Below are 25,676 nucleotides of genomic sequence, written 5' to 3' on the forward strand. Positions count from 1 at the left end.
CTGCAGCCCACTGATATCCAGGATGAATAGGAGGTGATGTGCATGATTGATACAAAGTTGCCCGTGTTGCTAAGTTTTCAAAGTTTTTAGTTTCAGTGTAGACTACTGGACTTCAGAAGTGTCATTTATTGATTCATTCCATGAACAATTACTGGCTCACAGGCCTATTGATAAATACTGGGAATACAATAAGACAATCCTCTACTAACCATGTGATCAAACTTACCATGGCCACTAATGAGTATGGGTAACCAAATCAGCTGTCAAAGATAGATGGTAACTGCACTTGTGGTAAGCATGCATAACATTAAACTTGTCCAATCACTGTGTTGAGCACCTGAAATGAAAGTAGCATTGTGTCGGCTTTACCCAAATAAAAAATTAAAACAAAACAAAATAAACAAAATCAATTTCATAATGTGCTCCTCATGTGATATGCTAAGTAAGACACAGTAGTTTCTTTGCCAAATTGGTTTAACTTGAATCTAAACATGAAGAAGGGGATCCCTGGGTGGCTCAGCGGTTGAGCGCCTGCCTTTGGCACAGGGCTTGATCCTCGAGTCCCGGGATCGAGTCCCACATCAGGCTCCCGGCATGGAGCCTGCTTCTCCCTCAGCCCGTGTCTCTGCCTCTCTCTCTCTCTCTGTGTGACTATCATAAAAAAAAAATTAAAAAAAATTTTTTTAAAAAAAGGAAAAAAGTCAATATTAAGAAAAGAAAAAAGAAAAAAGACAAGGAACTATTACAGTATAAGGAGGTTATAGAAACATGATAAATACAGTAGCTGAGTCTTGATTGAATTCTGAATTTTTTTTAAAGCTATAAGTTATTGTTATGATCATTAGGAAATTCAAATATATATTATATATATAATCTAGTATAGTATAGTATAGTATTAAGGTTATATTTTTTGGAGTATGATGATATTGTAATTATATAAGAATGCCTTTATTCTTAGGAGGTACATACTAAAGTGTTGAGATATAAATGTCATGATCTCTAAAATTTTCAAATGATAAAAATTTTATATCTATATTAATCTATACTAATAGATGTATAATTAATATATATTAGGGATCCCTGGGTGGCGCAGCCTTTGGCCCAGGGCGCGATCCTGGAGACCCGGGATTGAATCCCACGTCGGGCTCCTGGTGCATGGAACCTGCTTCTCCCTCTGCCTGTGTCTCTGCCTCTCTCTCTCTCTCTATCATAAATAAATTAAAAAATTAAAAAATATATATATTATACATAATATATTAATATCTATTATAGTTTATATTACACATTGATTTTATATTTTATATTAGTAGGTATATTTTATATTAATAGGTATATTAATATCTATAGTTAAACCTTGAACAACATAGGTTTGAGCTGTACAGGTCCATTTATATAATTTTTTTGATAAATATAGTACAGTACTATAAATGTATCTTCTCTTCCTTATGATTTTCTTTTTTTTAAAGGTTTATTTATTTATTTATTTATTTATTTATGATAGACATAGAGATAGAGAAAGAGGCAGAGACACAGAAGGAGGGAGAAGCAGGCTCCATGTTGGGAGCCTGACGTGTGGGACTCGATCCTGGGACTCCATGATCGCGCCCTGGGCCAAAGGCAGGTGCTAAACCACTGAACCACCCAGGGATCCCCTCTTCCTTATGATTTTCTTAATATTTTTTCTCTAGCTTATTTTAAGAATACGGTACATAATACATATAATATACAAAACATGTATTAATAGACTGTTTATGTTATTGGTAAAATTTCCAGCTTTTAGTAAAGTTTTGGGAGTCAAAAGTTATAAGCGGATTTTCAGTTACACACGGTGTTAGTGCTTCTAACCCCCACATTGTTTGAGGGTCAACTGCATATTGCTGTGTTTCTCTCTATATAAGAAAATTTTATTAGTTTTTTAAGGCTGCCCTAAGAAATTACCACAAAGTGGGAAGCTTAAAACAACAGAAATTCACTTTCTCATTGCCTGGGAGACCAGATGTCTGAAATCAAGGTAGTGGCAGGGTCATGCGCCCTCTGAAGCCTGTAGGGGAGGATCATTCCTTGCCTCTTCCAGGCATCACTCTGATCTTCGCTTCTTTCTTCATGTGATATTCCCTACTGTGTATTTGTTCAAATTTCCCCCTTCCTTAGGATCATTGGATCCTAATCCCATTATGACTGCATCTTATTTTGATTATATCTGTAAAGACCCTATTTCCAAATAAAGTCATATTCATAGGTACTGGTAGGCAGAAACCTGGGGGGGACACTATTCAATCCAGTACAGCACATAAAGATTTTTTAGAGGAAGAAGAAAGGACAGAAGAGTGCACAATGTGACAAAATGTAAACAGATGGTGACTTTGGGTAAAAGGTGTTTATTTATTTATTTTTAAATATTTTATTTATTTATTCATGAGAGACACAGAGAAGCAGAGACATAGGCAGAGGGAAAGCAGGAGCCTGATGCAGGTCTTGATCCCAGTATTTAAGTTTTCTTTTCTTTTTTTTTTTTTTTTCCAGTATTTAAGTTTTCAATATCCCTCATGAATAATTATACTTAGGAGGATAAACCTGTTTCACAGACTGTAGTTGTTTCAGTTGTTTCCTGATTTTGCCCATAGGTTTACTGTTATAGTTTCCAAGATGTAAGTAGTTGCAGTTGAAGTAGATTCTTGGTGCTACCCTGAGTCAGAGTTTAGGAGAATCCAGTGAAAATTTTCTTATCCATCTGTCCCTACTTGTTAAAGTACAGAGATTCGCAAACTGTAGGTGTATTGATATCACCTGGGGGGTGCTTGTTAAACTAGATTGTTGGGCTCCGTCTCAGAGACTGGGGTAGGGCTCAGAAATCTGTATTTTTGCGCAGCAGCGCCATGGCGGTCGGCAAAAACAAGCGCCTTACGAAAGGCGGCAAAAAGGGAGCCAAGAAGAAAGTGGTTGATCCATTTTCTAAGAAAGATTGGTATGATGTGAAAGCGCCAGCTATGTTCAATATAAGAAATATTGGAAAAACACTAGTCACAAGAACTCAAGGAACCAAAATTGCGTCTGATGGTCTCAAGGGTCGGGTTTTTGAAGTTAGCCTTGCTGATCTGCAGAATGATGAAGTTGCATTTAGGAAATTCAAGCTAATCACTGAGGATGTGCAGGGCAAAAACTGCCTGACTAATTTTCATGGCATGGATCTTACCCGTGACAAAATGTGCTCCATGGTCAAAAAATGGCAGACCATGATTGAAGCTCATGTTGATGTAAAGACTACCGATGGTTATTTGCTTTGTCTATTTTGTGTTGGTTTTACTAAAAAACGCAATAATCAGATTCGGAAGACCTCTTACGCTCAGCACCAACAGGTCCACCAAATCCGGAAAAAGATGATGGAAATCATGACCCGAGAGGTGCAAACAAATGACTTGAAAGAAGTGGTCAATAAATTGATTCCAGACAGCATCGGAAAAGATATAGAAAAAGCTTGTCAGTCTATTTATCCACTCCATGATGTTTTTGTTAGAAAAGTAAAAATGCTGAAGAAGCCCAAGTTTGAATTGGGAAAACTCATGGAGCTTCATGGTGAAGGTAGTAGTTCTGGAAAAGCTACGGGGGATGAGACCGGTGCTAAAGTTGAACGAGCTGATGGATATGAACCACCAGTCCAAGAATCTGTTTAAAATTCAGACATTTAATGGTGACCAATAAAAACATATTTGTGATGTTTAATTTCTTATCATTCTTTTTAAATAATCAGGCTCGGTGAAGCAGATGTTTTGAACTGACCGTGTGAACTTTTCAGAACTATTGTATGGATCTTATCCATTGCTCTTGGCTACTAAATAGCTGCAAAAGGGTAGTGATCTATTTTAAGCTGTAGTGATCTGGATGGAAGTGTTCTAGATGGTTAATAAAAGGAAACTTTAAAAAAAAAAAAAAAAGAAATCTGTATTTTTGCAAAGTTTCCGGGTGAGACTAATGTTGCTATCATGGGGATCACATTTTGAGAACCACTAAAACAGAGGAAGTAATTTGGTTGGGGGGTGCTTTTCTTTTTTTTCCTTTAAATATTTTTATTTATTCACATGAGACACACGGAGAGAAGCAGAGACATATAGGCAGAGGGAGAAGCAGGCTCCCCGTGGGAGCCTCATGTAGGACTCGATCCCAGGACTCTGGGATCAGGATCTGAGCCAAAGGCAGATGCTCAACCACTGAATTACCCAGATGTCCCTAGGCATGTTTATTGTACCATTCTTTTCCAACATTCTAAAGGTTTGATGTATCTCAAAATAAAATAAAACATGGGGAAAAAAATGCTATACAAAAAAAAAAAAAAAAAGACACTGCCCTTGTCCAGAAGGCTATCTTGATGTTATGGAGGACATAGTATAGGGACATGTATCATGACAATCTCAGTACACATGTGACAGGAACGGAGACAGTGGTGTTAACTCGGCTTGGGCACATTAGAAGGGTTTCCATGAGAAGTGATACCCAACTGAACCTTTTGAAGGATGGCATAGGAGTCGGCTGCAGGGTTGAGGGCACACTTGGGGAATCGTCAGGAGGAAACGCAGGAAGCATGTCATGGAGGGTGCTGCATCGAGAGAAGCCTTTCACCAGGAAGACAAGGAGCAGCCAAGGCAGGGTTCTTTTTTTTTTTTTTTTTTTTTTTTTAATTTTATTTATTTATGATAGTCACATAGAGAGAGAGAGAGAGAGAGAGAGGCAGAGACATAGGCAGAGGGAGAAGCAGGCTCCATGCACCGGGAGCCTGATGTGGGATTTGATCCGGGGTTTCCAGGATCGCGCCCTGGGCCAAAGGCAGGCCCCAAACCGCTGCGCCACCCAGGGATCCCCAAGGCAGGGTTCTAAGCATGTAGAACCTGAACACGTTTTTGTTTGGGGGCTAGGAGTGTAGAGAAGCCTGGAGACAAGCCAGGTTAAGGGACAAGGAGATTTAAAAAAAAAAAAAAAAAAAAAAGGATATCAGAGGGGGGAAGGATGTGTGAGAGCTGAGGAGGAGCTAAAACCCAGAGGGTTTGGCTGCTGACCACATGAAGGGAGGAAGGGGAGCTTGGGGGCCTGAGTGGTTGGTGCCACCCTTCCCTGCAGGGAGTGCAGGAGGAAGAAAGGAAGGGCTGCAGGCAGACAGTGGTCAGGTAGATAGAGGCTATGCTCAACTTGAACATGTGGAACTTGAAGGCCCAGATGAGGGCCTCACGTGAGGTGATATGGAGCCCAGGAAATGGACTTGACAACTTAAACGCATATCATGTTAAGTGAAGTCACAGATTCTGAGATGTCCCAGTTACGGTGTGGAGATGATAAGAATGTAATGACAAGGGGCACCTGGGTGGCTCAGTGGTTGAGCATCTGCCTTTGGCTCAGGGCATGATCCTGGAGTCCTGGGGTTGAGTCCCACGTTGGGCTCCCCCTGCCTGTGTCTCTGCCTCTGTGTGTTTGTGTCTCTCATGAATAAATAAATAAAATCTTTTAAAAAAATGTAATAAGGGGATCCCTGGGTGGTGCAGCGGTTTGGCGCCTGCCTTTGGCCCTGGGGCGCGATCCTGGAGACCCGGGATTGAATCCCACGTCGGGCTCCCGGTGCACGGAGCCTGCTTCTCCCTCTGCCTGTGTCTCTGCCTCTGTGTGTTTGTGTCTCTCATGAATAAATAAATAAAATCTTTTTAAAAAATGTAATAAATAGAAGGCCAGGTGTGAAACTCTAAGAAGCCAGGCAAAACAAGAAGGCCCATGGGATCCCTGGGTGGCTCAGCAGTTTAGTGCCTGCCTTTGGCCCATGGCACGATCCTGGAGTCCCTGGATCGAGTCCCACGTCCGGCTCCCGGCATGGAGCCTGCTTCTCCCTGCTCCTGTGTCTCTGCCTCTCTCTCTCTCTCTCTCTGTTTATCATAAATAAAGAAATCTTTAAAAAACAAACAAACAAAAAAACACACACAAAAAAAAAAAACCAAGAAGGCCCAGCAGAGGAGACCAAGAAGTGGAAGAGAGATGGGAAGAAAGCCAGGAGCCTGGCCTCAGGCAAGTCCAAGAGAGGGGTTTCTGAGGAGAGAGGAGGCGGCAGCTTCAGGCAGTAGAGCTGCAAGCACCAAGACTCACACCAGTCCTTTCCATTTTGCATGGAAAGTGGGAGGCCTCAGAGAGCAGTTTCAGTAAGGCAGAGGCCAGATGGCCAAGGACTGGGCATTTAATAAAGGGTGAGGCTCTCTTTCTCTCTCTCTGTCTCTCATGAATAAATAAATAAAATCTTAAAAAAAATTAAAAAAAATAAATAAAGGGTAAGGAAGCACAGAGCCAATCGAAGCAGAATGTTCTTCCCAAAAACGTGGCAGAAAAGCACAGAGAGATAGAGCAATCGTTAGCAGGAGGCAGAGGGTGAGGGCCAGTGTTTGTTATCACTGGAGGAGAGAGATTGGGGTGAGTGTGTAGGGTGAGGAGAAGGAGCCAGCACAGAGGTCAGGCTGAAGATCCCAGAGAGCAGAGATCGTTAACCAAGAGAGTCCTGAGGAGCTGGGACCTGGAGCACAGGTGGAAAGAACCCCATTTTCACTGAGGTGGGGAGGCGGGGGTGCTAGAGGAGATGGAAGGTGTGGGCCTCAGACATCGTTGGGGCCTCGTGACGGATGGGGAGCGGAGGACAGACACTTGGCTGGGTCAGACCCATGGATATCCTGAGTGGGGCAGGCAAGAGAAAGGAGACAAAACCAAGGTTACACATGAAGGGATTTGGAAGCAAAATGGTAAGCAAAATAAAAGGAGAAAATGAAAAATCAGAACGACACGTAGAGTTGGAAGGAGAGACAGGGACCTCCATATTATCTGCTCAGGGGACCAGTATTCTTCCTTGCTGGGTGAAACGTGACTTCTTCCTGCAGGTCCCCACATGGGGGTATTAGGTGTCAGCATGAACCGCTCTGAGGGTTGCTTCACTAGATTCGTGGCCAGGATTCCCAGAGGACAGGCTTCCATTGGTACCACTGGTCCAGGGAGATGGGTTGTGGGCAACCCCGAGAGCTGTCTGTGTTTTTGTTCGTGCGAGGGCGGAATGCTGTCTCTCCCTGGAGTTCAGGACCTGTTAAGTAGCCAGGTGTTAGGGTAACCCGCGGAGGGCCGCCTGCTCGGAATTTACGAGAGGTGTTGGCTCACAAACAACACTTCAGAGGTAGGCATGACTGGCCGCAAGGCTCACATCATTTCCTCTGAAAGGAATTTCTCTATTTCTCGCCTAATGTTTCCCTGGCAGCAGTGCCATTGGCAGTGCCTCATGCGGTTCCCCAACCTCCATCCTTCCGGGTCTGAGTCTAGTGCAAAGGAGCAACAGCTTCTATCCCAGCTCCAGCAAAATCCAGTCTAGACTGGCTTAGGGGAACATGGTATGCTGAACGCTGAGGCCCAGGTCATGTTTTCGCTGGAACTGTCTGGGCAGAAAGTGGCTAAAAGGGGGGTCCCACCAAGGAAATATGGGTACAGTGAACGGAAGACCATCGGTAAATGGATGCGGATAGGCCAGACCGCCGAATTCATAGCATCTGGCTTAGGTCCAGAAACTCTTGGCAGGGTCAAAAAAAGTTTTAAAAATGATTATAAATGCATAGGAAGTTGCAAAAAATAGTACAAAAGAGTTCTGGTGAATCCTTTACCCAATTGCCCTGAATGATTGCATCTTACATAATTGTAGTATAATATCAAGTCCAGGGACTTGACATTGGTACAATGCGTGTGTATAGTTCCATGCCATTTTATCACATTTATAAATTCATATAATCACCAGTGTAATCAAGACACAGGACTAGTCCATTCCCCACAGAAATCCCCCTCATGTTATTCCTACAAAGTCCCTAACTTCTGGCAACCACTAATCTGTTTTCCATTTCTAATTTTGTCACTTTGGTAATGTTATATAAGTGCTGTTCCTTTTTATTGCTGAGTAATATTCCATGGTGTGGATATACCACAGGTTGTTTAACCACTCACATACTGGGGAATATTTCTATTGTTTCCAGTTATGGGCTATTACAAATAAAGCTGCTGTGATCAGTTGTGTACTTATGTGGAATATAAGTTTTCATTTCTCTGGGGTAAATGCCCTGGAGTGCAGATGCTGGGTCATAGGTAAGTATGTTTAGTTTTTATGGGCCTGCTTCTGCTGTGCAATTCTGCTATATGTTTAGTTTCTATTTTTATTTATTATTTTTTTAAAGACCCAGAATAGCCAACACAATATATTTATTTTTTATTTTTTTATTTTTTATTTTTTTATTTATGATAGTCACAGAGAGAGAGAGAGAGAGGCAGAGACAGGCAGAGGGAGAAGCAGGCTCCATGCACCGGGAGCCCGACGTGGGATTCGATCCCGGGTCTCCAGGATCGTGCCCTGGGCCAAAGGCAGGTGCCAAACCGCTGCACCACCCAGGGATCCCTATGTTTAGTTTTTAAAGAAGCTACCAAAATATTTTCCAGAGTGGCTGTGGCATATAACATTCCCATCATCAATGTGTGAGAGATTAAATTTCTCTGTTCCTTTGCCAACATTTGGCATTATTGTTATTTTTTATTTTAGTTATTCTAACAGTTATCTAATGGTATCTCAATGTGGTCTTAATTTGGTGAGCCCGGTCAAACACCTTTTCACGTGTCATAATATATTCTCTTGGTTTGAATGTCTCTTCATGACTTTTGCTCAGTTCCCAATTGTGTTGTTTGATATAGAATTCTGAGAATTCTTTCAGTAGAGTTTTTCAAGGTTCTTCAATCTCACTCTTCTAAGCACAGAACCTAATCTAATTTAGCCTTGACTAGCAGGGTGTTGACTCTCAATGCATCCTTGCTTCAGCATGGAGGCAAGTATCCAATTATTATTATTTAGCAGGGGCATTTCCTCACCCACATGACATTTGAAAATATTTTGCTCTATCCTCTGTTCTTCCCTGGCTATGCCCTGAACCTTACCCACATGCTATCTCCAGTGTAGTCTAAGCTGTAGTTTCAGATTCCCGCCTGACCTCATCATGGCTTTGTGAGCTGAAACTGAGCCTTGGGAATTGTACCTCTCTTCCTGGATCCACGTGTTCTGGATGCCAGATGAATGAATGAATGAATGAATGAATGAATGAATGAATGCATACATGAATGAATGAATCAATCAATAACAGTGGGCTCCTATGCACTGCTATTCTATGCAACAGCCAATTGGGGATTTGTGTGTTATTCCAAAAGGCAAAGAGTAGATCAAAAAAAGCAGAAACTTAAAAATCTTAACATCCTAAAACAGTGGCCCCCTTTGAATATCGTCCATTCGCAGCCACAAGAAGGCAAGTAAAGAATGAGGGTGAGAAGGCCTCCAAGAGGAAGTCTTAGGTACATGGTATGCCGTGCAGGACAATGGCCTCCCCTGACGCACTTGGAGTTTCTGGAAGGTTATTTTTAACTGCCACATTGTAAAGTCAATGTTTGCACTTTGATAAGTGTCCTGTCTAGTGGCCTGTTCTAAACTCTGGTCTGGGAGGTCACCCTACGAGCCTTGGAGTGGTTTGTGAGAGCGAAACTGAGTGAGTGAAATATAATGATCCTGTAGCTGCCAGGCTTGAAGGTCATGACAGAGCCAACTATCAACATGCATCGTGTCCCACTGCTTGCATCACCTGGTCATGAGTGGTCAGTGGAATTTACGGAATGGATTGTTCTCTTGGAGTCACCCAATATCCCTGAACAATGAAAGCACACATCCGTAGTTTTATATAAGAGCTGAGGAGGAATGTTTCTTCCACTTAACCAGAAGCAGGGAGCTCTCACTGATGCCCAACTGCCTGCCAACTGCCTGCCTTCTGTCCTTCTGTCTCTTTCTCCTTCTCCTCTCCTCCTCCTTGTCTCTCCTCCTGCCTATAAAGCAGGAAAGAAGAGGGAGGAAGTGAAAGAAAGGTAGATCCATTGTACATGGGCCATCAGGGGCGTGATGCTATAGGTTGGTGGGAAGATAAATATGAAATATGAGGGAAAAAGGATACTCTGGGTTTTTCACTTATAGCATTCAGTTTTACTTCTTTGTCAGTTTTTCTCCTTGAATACTCTTGTAGAAAAAAAACGGCATTAAAGTATGAGGTAATGGGGCAGCCTGGGTGGCGCAGCGGTTTAGCGCCGCCTTCAGCCCAGGTCGTGATCCTGGAGACCCGGGATCGAGTCCCACGTCGGGCTCCCTGCATGGAGTCTGCTTCTCCCTCTGCCTGTGTCTCTCTCTCTCTCTCTCTGTTTCTGTCTCTCATGAATAAATAAATACAATCTTTAAAAAAAAACTATGAGGTAATGACTGTGAGGCCCTACCCTACCTACTCAGATATTGAGATTTAGAGGCCGAGAGAGTTCCTTTATCCAGCTGTGACATGTCAGGGCTTTTTGGTTGTGCATAACACAAAGCCCAACTCAAACCAGGGTCGACGGTAAACGACTGAGCGCCTCAGCCCTGCTAACTCTGGAAGCAGTGGTTCTAGGGTAGATTTGATTTGGCACCCTGCCACACATCTTTTCTTTACCTTCTGTGGTGTCCATTTCAAAATGAGGCTGGTTCTGTGTTTTGGTGTCATCTCCAGAGGGAGGAGGCCTATCCTGGGTGTCAGCTGAGCGCCCCCGACTAAGCCCCTTAGGGAAATGTTGTGCTGATTGGCTGAGGCTGGGCTTTCCTGGGCAGGTCAGGCGGCTGCATGGTGGCTCACCTGACAGGAAAGGAGGTGCAGTCACCAGGTTTGCTTCACGGTGAAGGAAGGGGGCAGTGGATCCTGGGCATCAACCCCAATGCCCCGCCCCAGCCTCCACCGCTACGTCTCCTTAAAAAGCTCATTCTAATTGCCTGGACTGATGAGTGAAACTCCTTTAAGAAGGCCTCAAGACTCTCATTCTGAAATTTGAGAATTTACACGGAAATGTGTCAAGGGAGTAAATGTTTTGCTATTGGAAATGTCAAGTGAGCTAAGAAGTAATTTTATTTCTCTATAATTGAATTAAATTAATTCATGAGCCCTAGTTTCTTCTTGGTAATAGAAAACTAAATCTTTCTAATTCAAAGTAAATTCAATTACTTCTGATTTAAAACCCAGTCTTCCCCGCCCCCCCTTTTTTGAAAAGCACTGGTTAGCAGTTAATGGCTGTTCCTCCAGTGACTTCAAGACACCAGGACACACAGGCCCCTGTCCCCCCTACATATCCTTAATCTTCTTTTCAGCTCTTCTGCTGGAGAATTTGACTTTACCATGATGATCTGTTTTGGGAGCTTTTCCTTTCCCAGAACTTCATAATAGTCCTAGAAGAACAAAAAGAAGGTTTAGAACACACAGTGGCAAGTACCATCTCCCTGATGGGTAGGGGGAAGATGCCTGCCAAGCTCCTCCATCTAGGAGACAGTGGGGGCTTGTTTCTGACGTGGACACTACTGGGGGTGCTGCCTTGCCAGTCAATCAAGACCAGCAGATTCTCTCCCAGATCTCTAAAACATTAGACAAGACCTGTGGCAGGATGTGACTCTAATCTCAGGAAATCCACGTCTTCATGAGTAAATTTTTAGTTCAAGATTCTTCTCCTTCTCTCACTCTTTTTAAAATTTTCTTAACCTCCGGGTAAGATGGTCTCTGTTCCTGGCATTCTTATGTATGATCTGGACATTTAAGGAGTGGGCAACTAACTGTGAGGTCTTCCTTGTGGCTGTTGGCATCTGTCCTCACTGCCATCGCCGTGATGACCTCAGTATACCCTGCCCTTGGGCTTCCAGTTACATACACAGAGATAAAGGCATTCCCAGTCCACTGGCTTGCTCTCAGCCACTCTTGCCCAGTCTCATGGGGGAAGCCATGGGAAAGCATTGGCTGCTCTTCTATGTTGCTCTGATGCTATGGGAAGCATAGACATGTGGTGGTAAGTTGATCTTAGATGGTCTCTCAGCTCAGCTTGTCCTGCTCTAGCCCCTTGTGTTGGCTTAGGCTCTCTGTGAGAATATTTCCTGGCAGGATTCTTGGTAGGGAGTGGAGGCACAAGTCTCCTGCTCCTAGATCCTCAAACCCTTTTCTTAGGGTTTCTATCACCCCGACCTCCAGCGTTTGGATTTTCTATCAGCCACTCTGACCAATGACTTAGCCTCTTTCTTGCTTTTCTTCCAGTGCAGCAGAGATTTGATTTTCTTCCTTCCTTCCTTCCTTCCTTCCTTCCTTCCTTCCTTCCTTCCTTCCTTCCTTCCTTCCTTCTTTCTTTCTTTCTTTCTTTCTTTCTTTCTTTCTTTCTTTCTTTCTTCTTTTTCTTTCTTTTTTCTTTCTTTCTCTTTCTTTCTTTTTTAATTACCTCTCTGTCTAGCTTGGAGGGAGGGAGGGGGAGGTTTACATAATTTTCATTCTTTTGAAAATCTTTGTTATGACATAAATCCTTCTGCTTAGTAGTTTTGCTCTAGGTCTGGATGTTGACTACAGTCATGGGATTTGGAAGTATTTTCTCAGCTTTAGCAATACAGTAGAACTTTCTTATAAAACAAATGGTATAGTATACTCAAGGTTTATTTATTGATTTTGTTCCTATAAACACACTTAGCACAATTTCCCCCTTTCCTGGGGCTCCTGGTCTAATTCTCTGAGGGTGAGTGGTGTTATATAGAGATCCGATAGCTACCTTTTCCTCAGAGATTCTCTCCTTTTAAGGTTTTATTTATTTATTTCGCAGAGAGAGGGAGCACAAGCAGGGGGAGTGGCAGGCAGAGGGAGAAGGAGAAGCGGACTCCCTGTGGGTTTGATCCTAGGACCCTGAGATCATGAGGTAAGCCAAAGGCAGATGCTTAACCGACTGAGCCACCCAGGTGCCTCAGAGATTCTCATTTTTAACAGTGAAGAAAATAGTCTTGTCTGAAAAAGTCATTGCTTACAAGGCAAATGTGCAGGCATTTAGGAATAAATGACAACTGTCTGCTGTTTCAGTAAGGCACAGATTAACACAGTGTTGGATAAACATCATGTAAAGTCTGATTGAAAACTTTTGGTGGGTGGTGTTGCAATTTCATTTCTCATCTTTTGTGGGGGATCTGCTTCATGAAGAGGCACCTTCAGTTTCTAGGTCCCTGGAGCAAGCTTAAATCAGCTGCTGAGATGGCCAGCTCCCAGCCATGGCTTGACTTTTCCTTCTCCAGGGTCTTGGTAATAGATATACACCTCTTGCTTCCTTCAATGTTTAACCAAGAATAAATATCACTGAAATGGAGAAAAGGGTACCTTAGGGTGAAAACTTGCATATAGTTCTGTTATATTTACTACCTTCAGGTACCCTTCCTCTTTTCTAGGTGGATGTTGAATTGAACATTCTAGGTAAATAAGCAATAAACACTTATACTATGAAAAACATGACTTTGAGGAAGAAAACCCAGGGAAAGGAACACACCACATGGGATCTTTAACTCACACCCACACAGGCTTCCAATAAACTGATCATGGAGCAGAGAGGACCAGATGAACAAATGACACTTAGATGAGAGCCCTGCTCGCTCTTTGCATCCTTGTCCTGTGGACAGAGGTGGTCACACATAGGAGGCTGGATACTGAGTAGCTGTTCCTTGGAGGAATATCCTCCTACGTAGCATCCCAGTGGACTAAATGTATAAAAAGGAAAAATTGCCAAGAAATGTACTTACTTTCCCAGATTGCCATCAGGCATGTTAAATTAGCCTGAAACAGTGACTCCCAATCTTCCTACTACAGTAATAGCTATGCTATTTGCTTGGCTTTTGCAATTTGGACTTCCAACACCCTCCCACTCAGAGTGTACGTAGAGTAGAATCTTTCTTACAAGGTAGCTGATGAGATGACAGGATTTCCATGAAAACATTTTTTTCTTTAAATTTATTCATGAGAGACAGAGAGAGGAAGAGACACAGGCAGAGGGGGAGGCAGGCTCCATGCAGGGAGCCCTATGTGGGACTCCATCCCGGGTCTCCAGGATCACACCCTGGGCTGAAGGTGGTGCTAAACCGCTGAGCCATGGAAACATTTGTTAAATGGTGACTCTAAAAGCACTGATCATTGGAAATACAATCTAATAGGATAACCCAGTCAAATGAGGGTTTGGCCTGTGTCCAAACACCAGCATCATAAGTGGGTCAGCTATATCCAGCCTTCAATTACAGACATATAATTCATCCCTTGGAGATGTTTGTGAGAATTTTACACCACCACACAAATAATTTGATGGTACACTGCAGTATAAATCAGTAAGAACACAGGTTTTGTAGTCACAGCCTTGGGTTTAAATCGCAGCTCAGCCACTTTCTTAACCCCCACAGGATACTTTAACCCTGTCCAAATTTGAGCCTTCCTTCCCTCCAGCGCACTGTGAAAGGGATACACATGTGTCAAGAGATTTATCCTCTCAGCCTGGAAGTGCTGTGATAGTAAAAAGATTGGAAATATCACCATCATCTGAACTTGTGCATCCATCAATCATAGTTATATTTTCCCCTGGTCTTTGTGTAAAGATGAAATGCAGGTTCCTCCTCCCCCACTCCAAAAAGCATTCAGTAGGATGATTGGTAAGGGATTACAAAATGACAGCATGCCCCTTGCACATAGTCCTTGGCCAGCCAGCCAGTTCAGCTAGCATTTGGAAGATGTCTAACAGATAATTACCTCCCACTCCATTACACAAAGAGAATCCTGAAAGCCATCAAATAAACAACTCCTTGCCAGGAACATCAATGATGATGGCCATTGGAACCAACCCCAGCTTGTTATGTCCATTTGGTCCTGAAGTCTTCCTTCTTTTATAATAAGTAGCCGGGAAATATAAACACTTCAGTATCTTGTTCCACTGGGAATAAAAGAATGTCCTCAAGACACCTGGGATGGTTCAGTGGTTGAGAATCTGTCTTTGGCTCAGGGCGTGGTCTTGTGGTCCTGGGATCGAATCCTACATGAGGCTCCCTGCATGGAGCCTACTCCTCCTTCTGCCTACGTCTCTGCCCCTCTCTCTGTGTCTCTCATAAATAAATAAATGAAATCTGCCTCTCAAAATAAATAAATAAATAAATAAATAAATAAATAAATAAATAAATAAAATCCTCTAATTTTAGAGCCAGCTGCAAATTCATTTCCAATACACAGGAAGAATCAAGCAGGAATTTATCTTTTCGTAAAGAGCAGGTCTTAATGAGCTATTGTTTTGTTTCATTTTACTTATGGAAAGCTCATAATAGTTGACTTCATGTTCTGTCTGTAGGGACATTTTTTAGGGTCAGAGTAGTGGTAAGACTATACAAGGCAGAAGCATACTCAAATCGAAATGAACACTTAGGGGATCCCTGGGTGGCTCAGCGGTTTAGCGCCTGCCTTCGGCCCAGGGCATGATCCTGGAGACCCGGATCGAGTCTCACATCAGGCTCCCTGCATGAAGCCTGCTTCTCCTTCTGCCTGTGTCTCTGCTTCTCTCTCTGTGTATTTCTCATGAATAAATAAATAAAAATCTTAAAAAAAAACAAACGAAATGAACACTTAAAAACCTATAGGAGGTTTAGCAATTTCCCAGAGCAACCCAATGGAGTCAAAACCCATTGTTCTCATCACTCTAAAGCCCATTTCCAGGCTGTTTCCCTTTGTCTTCAAGGAGCCAGCTGCTCCACTAGCTCCACAGATAGGTGATCAGGGGCTAAAGACAGATGAAGAGTCTCCGTCTCATGTTAGAGAACACTGTCATAGAAAGGCTGAAAATGAGTTCACAACTGGTGCAGAATGTCTAAAAGCAACATACCTTGCAAAAGTTTTGTATTTAAAAAACAAAATAAGCATATAAAACCACCACCCTCTCTTAATGACCCAGACAGCTGTTTGAATGTGAACAGTAATAACCAAATATTACACGTACTTAATTTTTTTTAAAAAAAGGAGTTAGCATTCAATGTGGGAAGCTGTCAACTAAGAGGAAATTAAGGAAGGCTTATTTTAGTCAAGTTTTATTTTTGCAATGATAGAACACACTCCTATATCTGGGGTTGTTAGTGTCTCAGAGCAGAAATGAGAATCTGGAGGCTGGGCTTCTGACGCTGCTGTGCAACTATTTAGCTCTATGACGCTGAGCAGGGGAAAGGAAATCTCACATCGTCTTCATTTGTAAAATTTGTATTTATAAATTTCAAGCATTCATGGAGTGACATTCAGAGACCCAGGGGTCCAGTAAAGGAGATTTTCCATGGGAAGACCTAGCCCAGGATGACGTATATAATAGGTACACTCTAAGGGGGCATTCTGGTGTGTGTGTAGAGCACTGATGCCCAGGATTTCAGAGCTGGGTGGAGCCTTAGGGGGTTATTACATGTCTTTCATTTGTCTTTGCTTATCTCCACTCTGACTCATTTGCATTCATTTCACAGATTAAACTCATAAAACCAGCTTATCCCTGCATTCCCAACCTATGGGAGGTGGGCATGACCCTCATTGGAGCCCTCAAGTTCAGACGTATGTGCTACCACAGTCATGTCACTTGCCATATGGCAGATATATCAGCTCTTTAGTTGTCGGTTTCCCCATCACCTAGAATGCCTTGACATACATATGTCACCTCTCTTTTTGAACTCTATACTCCCAAGATCTAGCACAGTGTCTGATGCAAAGCAGAAGCTCAGTAAGTAGTTATTGTCACTGTCAGCTGAAACATAAAGATGTAGCCCACTCCAAGTGAACTTAGACTTCGCAGACACATACTAGGTTAGTAGAAAAGTGGTATCTGCGTGGAGCCTAGACAAATGTTGGGACACCAAAGGGCAGGCATCTGTCACAGTTATCCAGCACTGCAGGGGTGGTCAGCTCCATTACCCTGCAGCTTCTCATGAAGCTCACAAGAGAACTGCAATTTCTGATGAGTGCTCTGCCCCTTGTCCTGAGTCTTCTCTCCCTGAAAGCCAGTCCAGCTCCTCCCCAAGGGGGCCAACTCCTGCAGGCTACACTTCTCAATCTCCCTAGTCAATTGGCTCCTGGCAGGATTTGACCAATGGGAGATGAATGATTGGAGGAAAGGAGGGTGGGAGGCAGAGCCAGGCTCTTTCTCCTGTCTCTTGATCTCAGACAATGTGATGGTGGTTTTGTCTTTTCTAGGGCACTAGATCCTGCCTGCCATGGCTCCAGGAGGCAGATCTATGCCATCTTTGGGGTGGGAATGGGGTTGCATGTGGTTTCCCACAGTGGCTTGGGAGCTCATTCGCTATCTATATAACGAATTCCCCTGTTAATGTTCCCTGAGTTCTAAATCCTTAGAGTAATTTCTGTTTTCCTGGATCAACCCTGACTGACTCTCGTACCACAGCTAGCAGGAAATTAATACAGCAAACAGGTATTGACCACTTATTTTAGGATATTAACTGTGCTAGGCACTGAAGATAAAAAAATCAATAAGGTGTTATCTTTGCCCTGGAGAAGCTTATGGTCTGATTGACGAGATGGACATGTAAGCAAAGAATCTATGATGCAGTGAAACAAAGTTATGAATGAAGTTTACTAAGTTCACAATGGCACAGCGCCTGGAGATAGAAATAACTAACTTGGGGTAGGGGAGAATCAGAAGGAAAGGGCTTTAGGAAGGAGTTATTTTATTTTATTTTAAAGATTTTATTTATTTATTCATGAGAGACAGAGAGAGAGACAGAGACAGAGACAGAGACAGAGGCAGAGGCAGAGGGAGAAGCAGGCTCCATGCAGGGAGCCTGACGTGGGACTTGATCCCAGGTCTCTAGGATCATGCCCTGGGCCAAAGGCAAGCGCTCAACTTGGGATTCGGGATTCCCGAAGGAGTTCTTTTAATATAGTATTTAGACACTATACAGGCTCTGGAAACTGCTAGATTCAAATCCTGCCTCCAACATTTATTATCTGTCTGGCTGAAAACAAGTGGGGTTTTTTTGTTGTTGTTGTTAGTCTGGTTTTTTAGCCTTATTATATCTCAGTGTTCTTACTGGTTAAATGTGAGTAATAATAGTAACTACATCATAGTGTTATGTAAAGATTACATGACTTACTAGATATAAAACATTTGATATAGTGCCTAGCTCCTGGAAGCCCTAAAAAAATATTAGCTATTATCATGATTATTGTTGCTGGAACAGAGAAGGAAGTATAGGTGTTCAGCTCCTATGGCATATGGTAGGTGCTCAACAGACTCTAACTGACTCAACGAATGAATTGACTAAGTAAATAAATGAGTGAATGAGTTTACCAAGCAAATGATGGACAGTGGAAGAAGAGCATTCCAGGCATTGGCCAAAAACCTGGTGGTTTGGAACACCGTAAGGCTGGTTGGCTTGGGTCCGGGTGTCTGTCTTCTACGTGTTTAGTTCATGTGAGGTTTTGCCCCTGAACTCACCTCTAACTACAGTAAACAAATCAAGCTCCTGGTCTGCAAAGTTGACCTGTCTCCTTCCCCTTCCTAAAGGCTCTTCTTTTCAAAGTCAGCAAAACATATTCAAGGAAGGGAGTTGTGAATGGGATGAAGTGAGGAGAGTTGCCAGATGTAGCAAATAAAAATATTGGACATTAAATTTGAAATTCAGTTAAACAGCAAATCATGTTTAAATCTTAAGATGGTTGTTTTGAAGTCTATACCATGTACTCACTGATCATGACCCATTAGCATTTTTTTTTTTTTTCTAAAAGGAGAAATTGGCCCTTAATAAGGCATGCTTCATTGTCCTTGTTTCAATTTCTTCCTTGGGGACCATAGAAAAGATTTACTCTTTAGCTCAAGTTTTATATGATTCAAGGGCCCCCATAGCAAATGGTCTAAGAGCTAATCAGTTCCAGGTCAATAGCAGTTCCCTCTAAAAGATCATCCTGGTCCTGCCTGGCCTCCATAGTTATTCTGGTCTGAACAGAGCACACACAGCATTTCCTCTTTCTAATTCATGTCTGACACTTGGAAATGCTACTTGCATTGTCAGCTCTCTTTGTTTTTTATATCCCTTTCATTTTCAGTTAGATTATAAAGGAGTAAAAACCAAATGTTTTTATATCTTTCAAGCCTAGCACATGGTAGGTGCTCAATATATTGGTTTTCTTTTTTTTTTTTTTTAATAAGCCAGCACATGAAGAAAAAAACTAATATTCCCATTGGATATTGCTGGCCATCACGTGTGTTGCCTAATGGACTTTGGAGTTACACTGAGTTTGAATTCCAGTTCCCTGCTCATGTTTAATATTGGGCTCTGGGACAAGGTACTTCACATTCCCCCTTTGTAAAATGGGTACAACACTAGCTGATCTCTTGGAATTGTTATTTGTATTAGGTTGATTAACTTTAGATTAATTAGCACCTGGAAAACACTTCCAACAGAAATTAGAGTGAAACTGATGGCAATTAGTAAAATGGAGGGGACCGTTCCATAATATTCTGACCCCCATTTTATTCCCAAACTTCAACTGTAAGAAGTAGAAATCAGATTTGGTAAGACATTTTACATTAGCTATTTTATTGGGCTGATTTAATGTTTATAGAAAACCAATCTACACTAGAAACCAGCCTCTCACTGGTGGTTCATGGTCATTTAATGAATAACCCATAACCATAAAATAAGCAGAGAGAGGTTGGTGGGGAGGCATGCTACAAACAATTCCATTTGAGTCACTTGGTTGTTACGGCTCCTCCATATCCATCTCCCTGCTTGCAGCACAGAGTTTTGAGTGATTGAAGTCAGTTTGGGCAAGGATTCCAGATAGGGAAAAGCAAATACATAAGTCAGAGGTCAGGAGAGAAGAATAGGTCAGAGGGGGAGGAAGAAATGCTGAGCTGATAATTGAAAGATAATGGATGTGGGGGTGGGCCACAGCAGCATAATAACAGGGGGAGCCAGACACCCCCAAGCTTTCTCAGACATCTGCGCAAGAACCAGGGTTACAACTCCTCTTAAAAGAAGGTCTATAGAGCATGGATTTCTAAACATTTGGGCCACCCAGTATGGAATTTTGGGAAATGACACTGTTGAGTAAAGCCATTAACAAATTACTTTACTTTCATTTCCTGCACTGGCAGGACCTTCTGTGTTTATGCCTCCCTTAGTAGCAACTGGAAGTAGTAAATTTGCTGACAAGCATTCGTGTGTAGTGGGCCACTTGATGGGATTTTCATCATTTTTTTTTTTTTTTTTATAAAAAATGATCCCAGATGATTAGTTGAAAGATTGCTAGGAATCTCTGGAATCTACCCCTCAGTTGAGCACACACAGGTTTCATTTTAGGGTAGAGTCAAGGTGAAGAACTTAAGAAATAAGCCATATAGATTTCTTTACTTTTGTAAATATTTAAATTTTGTAAGAGGCATCCCAGCTTGCTCTCAACTAAATAGGAAGCTGGAAATCTGTGAGGTAGTGACCAAGGATAGGTTCTGAGGTTAGACTTTCTTGACTGGTCACCTAGCTCAACATTTGCTAGACATTTATTAGGGATTGTGACCTATCCCTCTGTGCCTCTGTTATTTCATCTGTAAAGTGGATATATAGTCATCCTCATTTCATAGATTGTGAGGATTCAACCAAATAGTAAAGCAACTAGACCCTGGCCTAAGGAGAACGTCAAAGTTTAAATATTCTTTTTCTTTTCTCTTCTCTCTTTTATTCCAAACTCCTCCCAACTCCAAATCCACCCCAGTAATTTTCTAATTTGGGACAGAGATTTTCTATTTCTAATTTTCTAGACTTATGAATAGTGTAGGAGACCTGAAGGAGGATAGTCATGTGGCTACCTGGAAGAAAATGCTCCAAAACAAAAATATCCTTCAATGTAAAGACCATGCAGTAAATGTGTACTTGGATAGTTCAAGGAATCTTGAGGAAGCCAGGGTGGTTGAAGTAGAGTAACCCCAAGGGAGAGTAGCAAGAGAAAAGGTCAAGGAAACGTAGAGGGGCAGATTGTGTGATTGTAAAGGACCCTGAAGGCCATTAGGAGGACTTGAGCTTTTACCCTAAGTGGGTTGGAAAGCCATTAGATGGTTGTAAGCTGAAGAATGACATGTTTGACTATGTTTTAAAAGGATCACTCTGGCTACAGTGCTGAAAATAATTATGGGACATGTATGAAACCATCACATTGCGTCCCTTAAACTTACATGGGTTATATTGACATATAACCCATGTAACAATATCTCAATATATTGACATATAACCCATGATAACAATATCTCAATAAATTTGGAAAAAAATAAAAAAAGAAAGAAGGAAGGCAGCCCGGGTGGCTCAGTGGTTTAGTGCCTGCCTTCGGCCCAAGGCGTCATCCCGGAGTCCCAGGATCAAGTCCCACGTTGGGCTCCCTGCAAGGAGCCTGCTTCTCCCTCTGCCTGTGTCTCTGCCTCTCTCTCTCTCTGCATTTCTCATGAGTAAATAAATAAAATCTTTAAAAGGAAAGAAAGAAAGAAGGAATACACTTTATGGGGTAGGGATGTGGAGTGAGTAGAAGGAACATATGGGTAGAAGCAGCACACTAGTTCAGATCCTACTAAATATCCAGGTGAGAGATGATGGCAGCTCAGAGCAGATCAGTAGTAGTGTAGGTGGTGAGAAATAGTCAGATTGTGAACATATTTTGAAGGTAGCAATTTAGGCTTTGCTGACAGATTAAATGTGTAAGGTGAGAGAGACTTCTTTAAGGTTTTTGATGCAAGAAATTGGAAGATAGTGGTGCTATTTGCCATTAAAAAAAAAAAGGTTCAGGAAGAACACCAGGAGTTTAATTTTAGCCTTGTAAAATTTGAGGTGCCAAATAAACATCCATCAGCAAGCAATTGAATCTGTGAGTCTGGAGTTCAGATTAGATATAGGCTATATACAGAGAAAAGGGGATATGGCTGGGTAAGGATGTAGGATTGGGAGTTTATGATTTTATTTTAAGATGGGAGAATAATAGAATGTTTTTCCATGGATGAGAATAATCCAATAGAATGGGAAAATGTGATAATGCCTGAGGGGGGTGGCGATCACTAGAATACTATATTTAAGTAGATGACAAAGGATGGGATCTTGTACACAAATGAAAACATTGCTGTAGCTGGTCCACTGGTAACAGAAAGGATGACAAAGTATATGTAGATAGAAAGATCTATGTGGTGGTACAATTTGGAGGAATTGTCTTCAGATCACATGTATTTTCTTGGTGAAATGGGAAGCAAAGTCAGTGTGAGGATGGTGGTGAAGGGTGGAAGGTTTCAGGAGAGTGACAAAGCCATGATTGCCCAGGGGAATTGAAGAATGGATGGATTTGGGATTGCCAAGTGAATGCATTTAGAATTGCCAAGTAGCATTAAGGGCTGACTTGAGGTTGAAGGTCATGGATTTAAACCGAGAGGAGCCACTTTCATCTGTGCAGATAAAAGTGTAGAAAAGATAGCTCAATTTAACCAAGATTAGGATTTTGCCGTTGACTGTGAGGAAAAGAGAGAAGGACAAGAGAGCTGAGGATTTATGCAAATAACTGACTATAATGATAGCTGATGGACATTAAGATGGGTAAGGAAGTAAGCACGAGAAATGAGTAAGAAGGGCAGCCCTGGTGGCGCAGCGGTTTAGTGCCGCCTGCAGCCTGGGGTGTGATCCTGGAGATCCGGGATCTAGTCCCACGTCGGGTTCCCTGCATGGAGCCTGCTTCTCCCCCTGCCTGTTTCTCTCTCTGTGTCTCAATAAATAAATAAATAAATAAATAATCTTAAAAAAAAAAAGAAAGAAATGAGTTAAGAAGCAGTGAAAGAGCTATAGGACCAATGAATGGCAGGTCCCCATGGGATCAAGAAATGGTTGAAGTCAGAATATTAGAACAAATGATCTGAAAAGAGAGGAGGGGGGAATGCAAATCAAAATCACAATGAGATATCATTGTCTTCATACCTACTAGGATGAATGTAATAAAAGAGTTAATAAATGGGGAGGATGTAGAGAAATTGGAACACTCATTCAGAGCTGGTGGGGTTACAAAATGGTGCATTGACTGCAAACCAATCCGGTAGTTACTCAAAATGTTGAATATAGAATTACCAAATGACCTGACAATCCCATGCCTAGGTAGAGACCCCAGATAAATGAGAGCATACATCACATAAAAAGATGTACCCAAGTGTTTATGGCTGCATTATTCATAATAACCCCGAAGTAGAAACCACCCAAAAGTCCATCACCTGATGAATGGGTAAATAAAATACATCCGTATGATACAATGTTATTTAGCAATAAAAAGGAATGAAGTTCTGATGCACGCCACAGTTTGGAAGAACCTTGAAAACATTACACTAAGTGAAAGAAACCAGTCACTAAAAGGCCACACTTAGTATAATATGAAATGTTCAGAATAAATAAATATAGAGAGATGGAAAGTAGATTGATGGTTCCCTAGGGTTGAAAAGAGTTGCAGGCTGATAGGCACAGTGGTTTTTATGCAGGGTGGTGGGGGCAGCGATTAAAATATTTTTAGAGTCCATTGAGTAATGGTTGTACAACTCTGTGAATACGCTAAAACCATTGAACTGTGTACTTCAAAAGGGTGAATTCTATGGTATATGAATTATATCACAATAAAGCCATTACCCTCCCCCCCCCAAAAAATAGGATGAGGTGGTCAGAGAATGGGATGCTTAAAACTGGGATTATGGAAGTTTCGCACATTGGTAATAACAGGGGTCTGACTGTGGAAGCCAGTAGCTGGGATGACTTAGAGGAGAGAGTCAGGACATTTCCAGAATGCTGCCAGAGTGCTGGAGGAGCATCCATGAGGTAATGGGCATCAAGTGTGGTGGCAGGAGTAATGTTAGGGAGGGGTCTGACAGGCAGGTGGGGGAGGATCTTCAGGGAATGAAGGGACCTGAGGACCTGAGGATTTGCAGGTGATCTCCACAAAGAAGCATCAGAGCTAGTGGAAATCCAATAGCAGGCAGTTCAAAACTGGTGTGGTGTTGGAGGGAATGCTCTGGAATTTGGGTGTTTGTGAAGGACTTAAAATATCCTGAAGTATTAAGTGCTTACTGTATTTTTTTTCCTTCCTTCATTTCTTCATTCATGCAACACCTATTTATTCTTTTTCTGGAAACTTACCTACGCATTTGGCCATCTCTGTGGATGTAGGCAAGCATGGTAGAGCTGACTCAGGATGGCTGCCCTGTCCTGCTACTCTGTGATGAGATCCGTTCAATGAGCTCCCTCAGAACCTGTTGCCCCCTTGAGGCTACACTGAGCAGTAGGTAACCGTTCCTCCTGGCAGCATACCTTCTGTCACGAACACGGTGAATGGCTTCATTTCTTGAAGGGGTGGGTGCTGCCTGTTTATAGTTGGGTGAGAGAATGAGTGACAGGCTTTGGCTTTGGAGGGATCTGGTTTGGATGGGGGCTCTGCTATTTATAACCTTGAGCAATTTACTTAAGCTCACTGAGACTTAGTTTTTTGGTTTTTTTTTTTTTTTTTTCAACTACTTGCCTTTTTATCTTTCTCATTCCACCGAGACTTAACTGTACAGTCATCTACTGATAGGATCTTTTTAACTAGTCAGAATTTGCTTTCCTAATTTTAAATCTTGGACATCATCTTATTGGTTCTCAAACAATCTTATCCTAAGGAGGCAAATGCCACCCAAATCAGTAATGCCTCAAAGCAAGAATTTTTTTTCCATTTTCAGATTGTCTTTTATAAACACAAGGACATGCTTTGCTTATTCATAGTCAATCAAAAAGTAAAGTTGATGGGACGCTTGGGTGCCTCAGTGGTTAAGCGCGTCTGCCTCCAGCCCAGGGCATGACCCTAGAGTTCGGGGATCGAGTTCCGCACTGGGCTTCTTGCATGGAGCCTGCTTCTCCCTCTGCCTATGTCTCTGCCTCTCTGTGTCTCTCATGAATAAATAAATAAAATCTAAAATAAATAAATAAATAAATAGATAAAGTTGAAATACTATCACACTATATTTGGTAATTTGTCTTGCCACTAATGCCATGTTATGGGTTAAACAGTAGAGGATCGGGGACCTGGGTAAATATATTAAGTATCATTTTGTTTTCATAGTCCAGTTCCTGTATAACAAGTGAAGGAAAGGAGGATGACTATGAGATAACAGGAGAAAATGCTCAGATTCACCCCAGAATGTGGTAGATTTTGTCATGACCAAGTGCCAAAGTTGTCACTGCTCTTCCAGAGCTTCAAGAATGAAAACACCATTCCCCCCTCTCAATGTGATCCTTAGTTGCCAGCTGTCTACTAGGATGGCCAACAACTGCTCATCACGGGGCTGGCGTTTGCGTCCCCCAGGTAGGGACCGTGGGAATGGCCAGGTACGGTCTCAGCCCCCGGTGCACACAGCAGCGAACAAGACCTGGAAGGAAGCGAGCAGCTCAACGGTCATAAACTGGGGTGATGGGGGAGAGGCAGAAACAGGCTTTAATTTGCTGCCTCGTTTTCTGGACAATGATAAAGAACCGGTTCTTTTCGGACCGTGGCTACACAGACCTCACATCTGTCGATAAACCTCAGAACCTGCTGCCTCTGACCTGCTCGCGCCAGAGGCAGGAGGCCCGCCGCCGAGCCGGGCAGGCCGAGACTTAATCTTATTGATGACGAAATATCTACCTTCCAAGCGTTGGTGAGAATTAAATGACGTTATGCCAGTCGGGCCCCTAGTAGACAGTAGGCATGTGCACAAATGTCCTATTC

General features: G+C 42.4%; 1 protein-coding gene and 1 long non-coding RNA gene across 2 annotated transcripts in view; one reads left to right on the forward strand and one right to left on the reverse strand.

Moving 5' to 3' along the window:
* The first annotated feature begins 2,861 nt into the window (after nucleotides 1-2,861).
* On the forward strand, nucleotides 2,862-3,720 carry LOC112646966 (40S ribosomal protein S3a-like). Its single transcript, XM_035709523.1, has one exon. The coding sequence runs from the start codon at nucleotides 2,877-2,879 to the stop codon at nucleotides 3,669-3,671; it is 795 nt and encodes a 264-aa protein (XP_035565416.1). The 5' UTR covers nucleotides 2,862-2,876; the 3' UTR covers nucleotides 3,672-3,720.
* Nucleotides 3,721-10,321: 6,601 nt separating this feature from the next.
* The window catches only part of LOC125754210 (uncharacterized), a 57,960-nt gene continuing 42,605 nt past the window's right edge, over nucleotides 10,322-25,676 (reverse strand). Inside the window, exon 3 of the long non-coding RNA XR_007407834.1 lies at nucleotides 10,322-11,308. This is a non-coding gene — a long non-coding RNA (uncharacterized LOC125754210). The remainder of the gene's footprint in view (nucleotides 11,309-25,676) is intronic.

The sequence above is a fragment of the Canis lupus genome, chromosome 32, assembly GCF_003254725.2.
Source record: "Canis lupus dingo isolate Sandy chromosome 32, ASM325472v2, whole genome shotgun sequence".
NCBI lineage: Eukaryota > Metazoa > Chordata > Mammalia > Carnivora > Canidae > Canis > Canis lupus.

Excerpts from the sequence above, each read along its gene's own strand:
- LOC112646966 (XM_035709523.1), top strand. The coding sequence starts at position 2,877 with ATGGCGGTCGGCAAAAACAAGCGCCTTACGAAAGGCGGCAAAAAGGGA.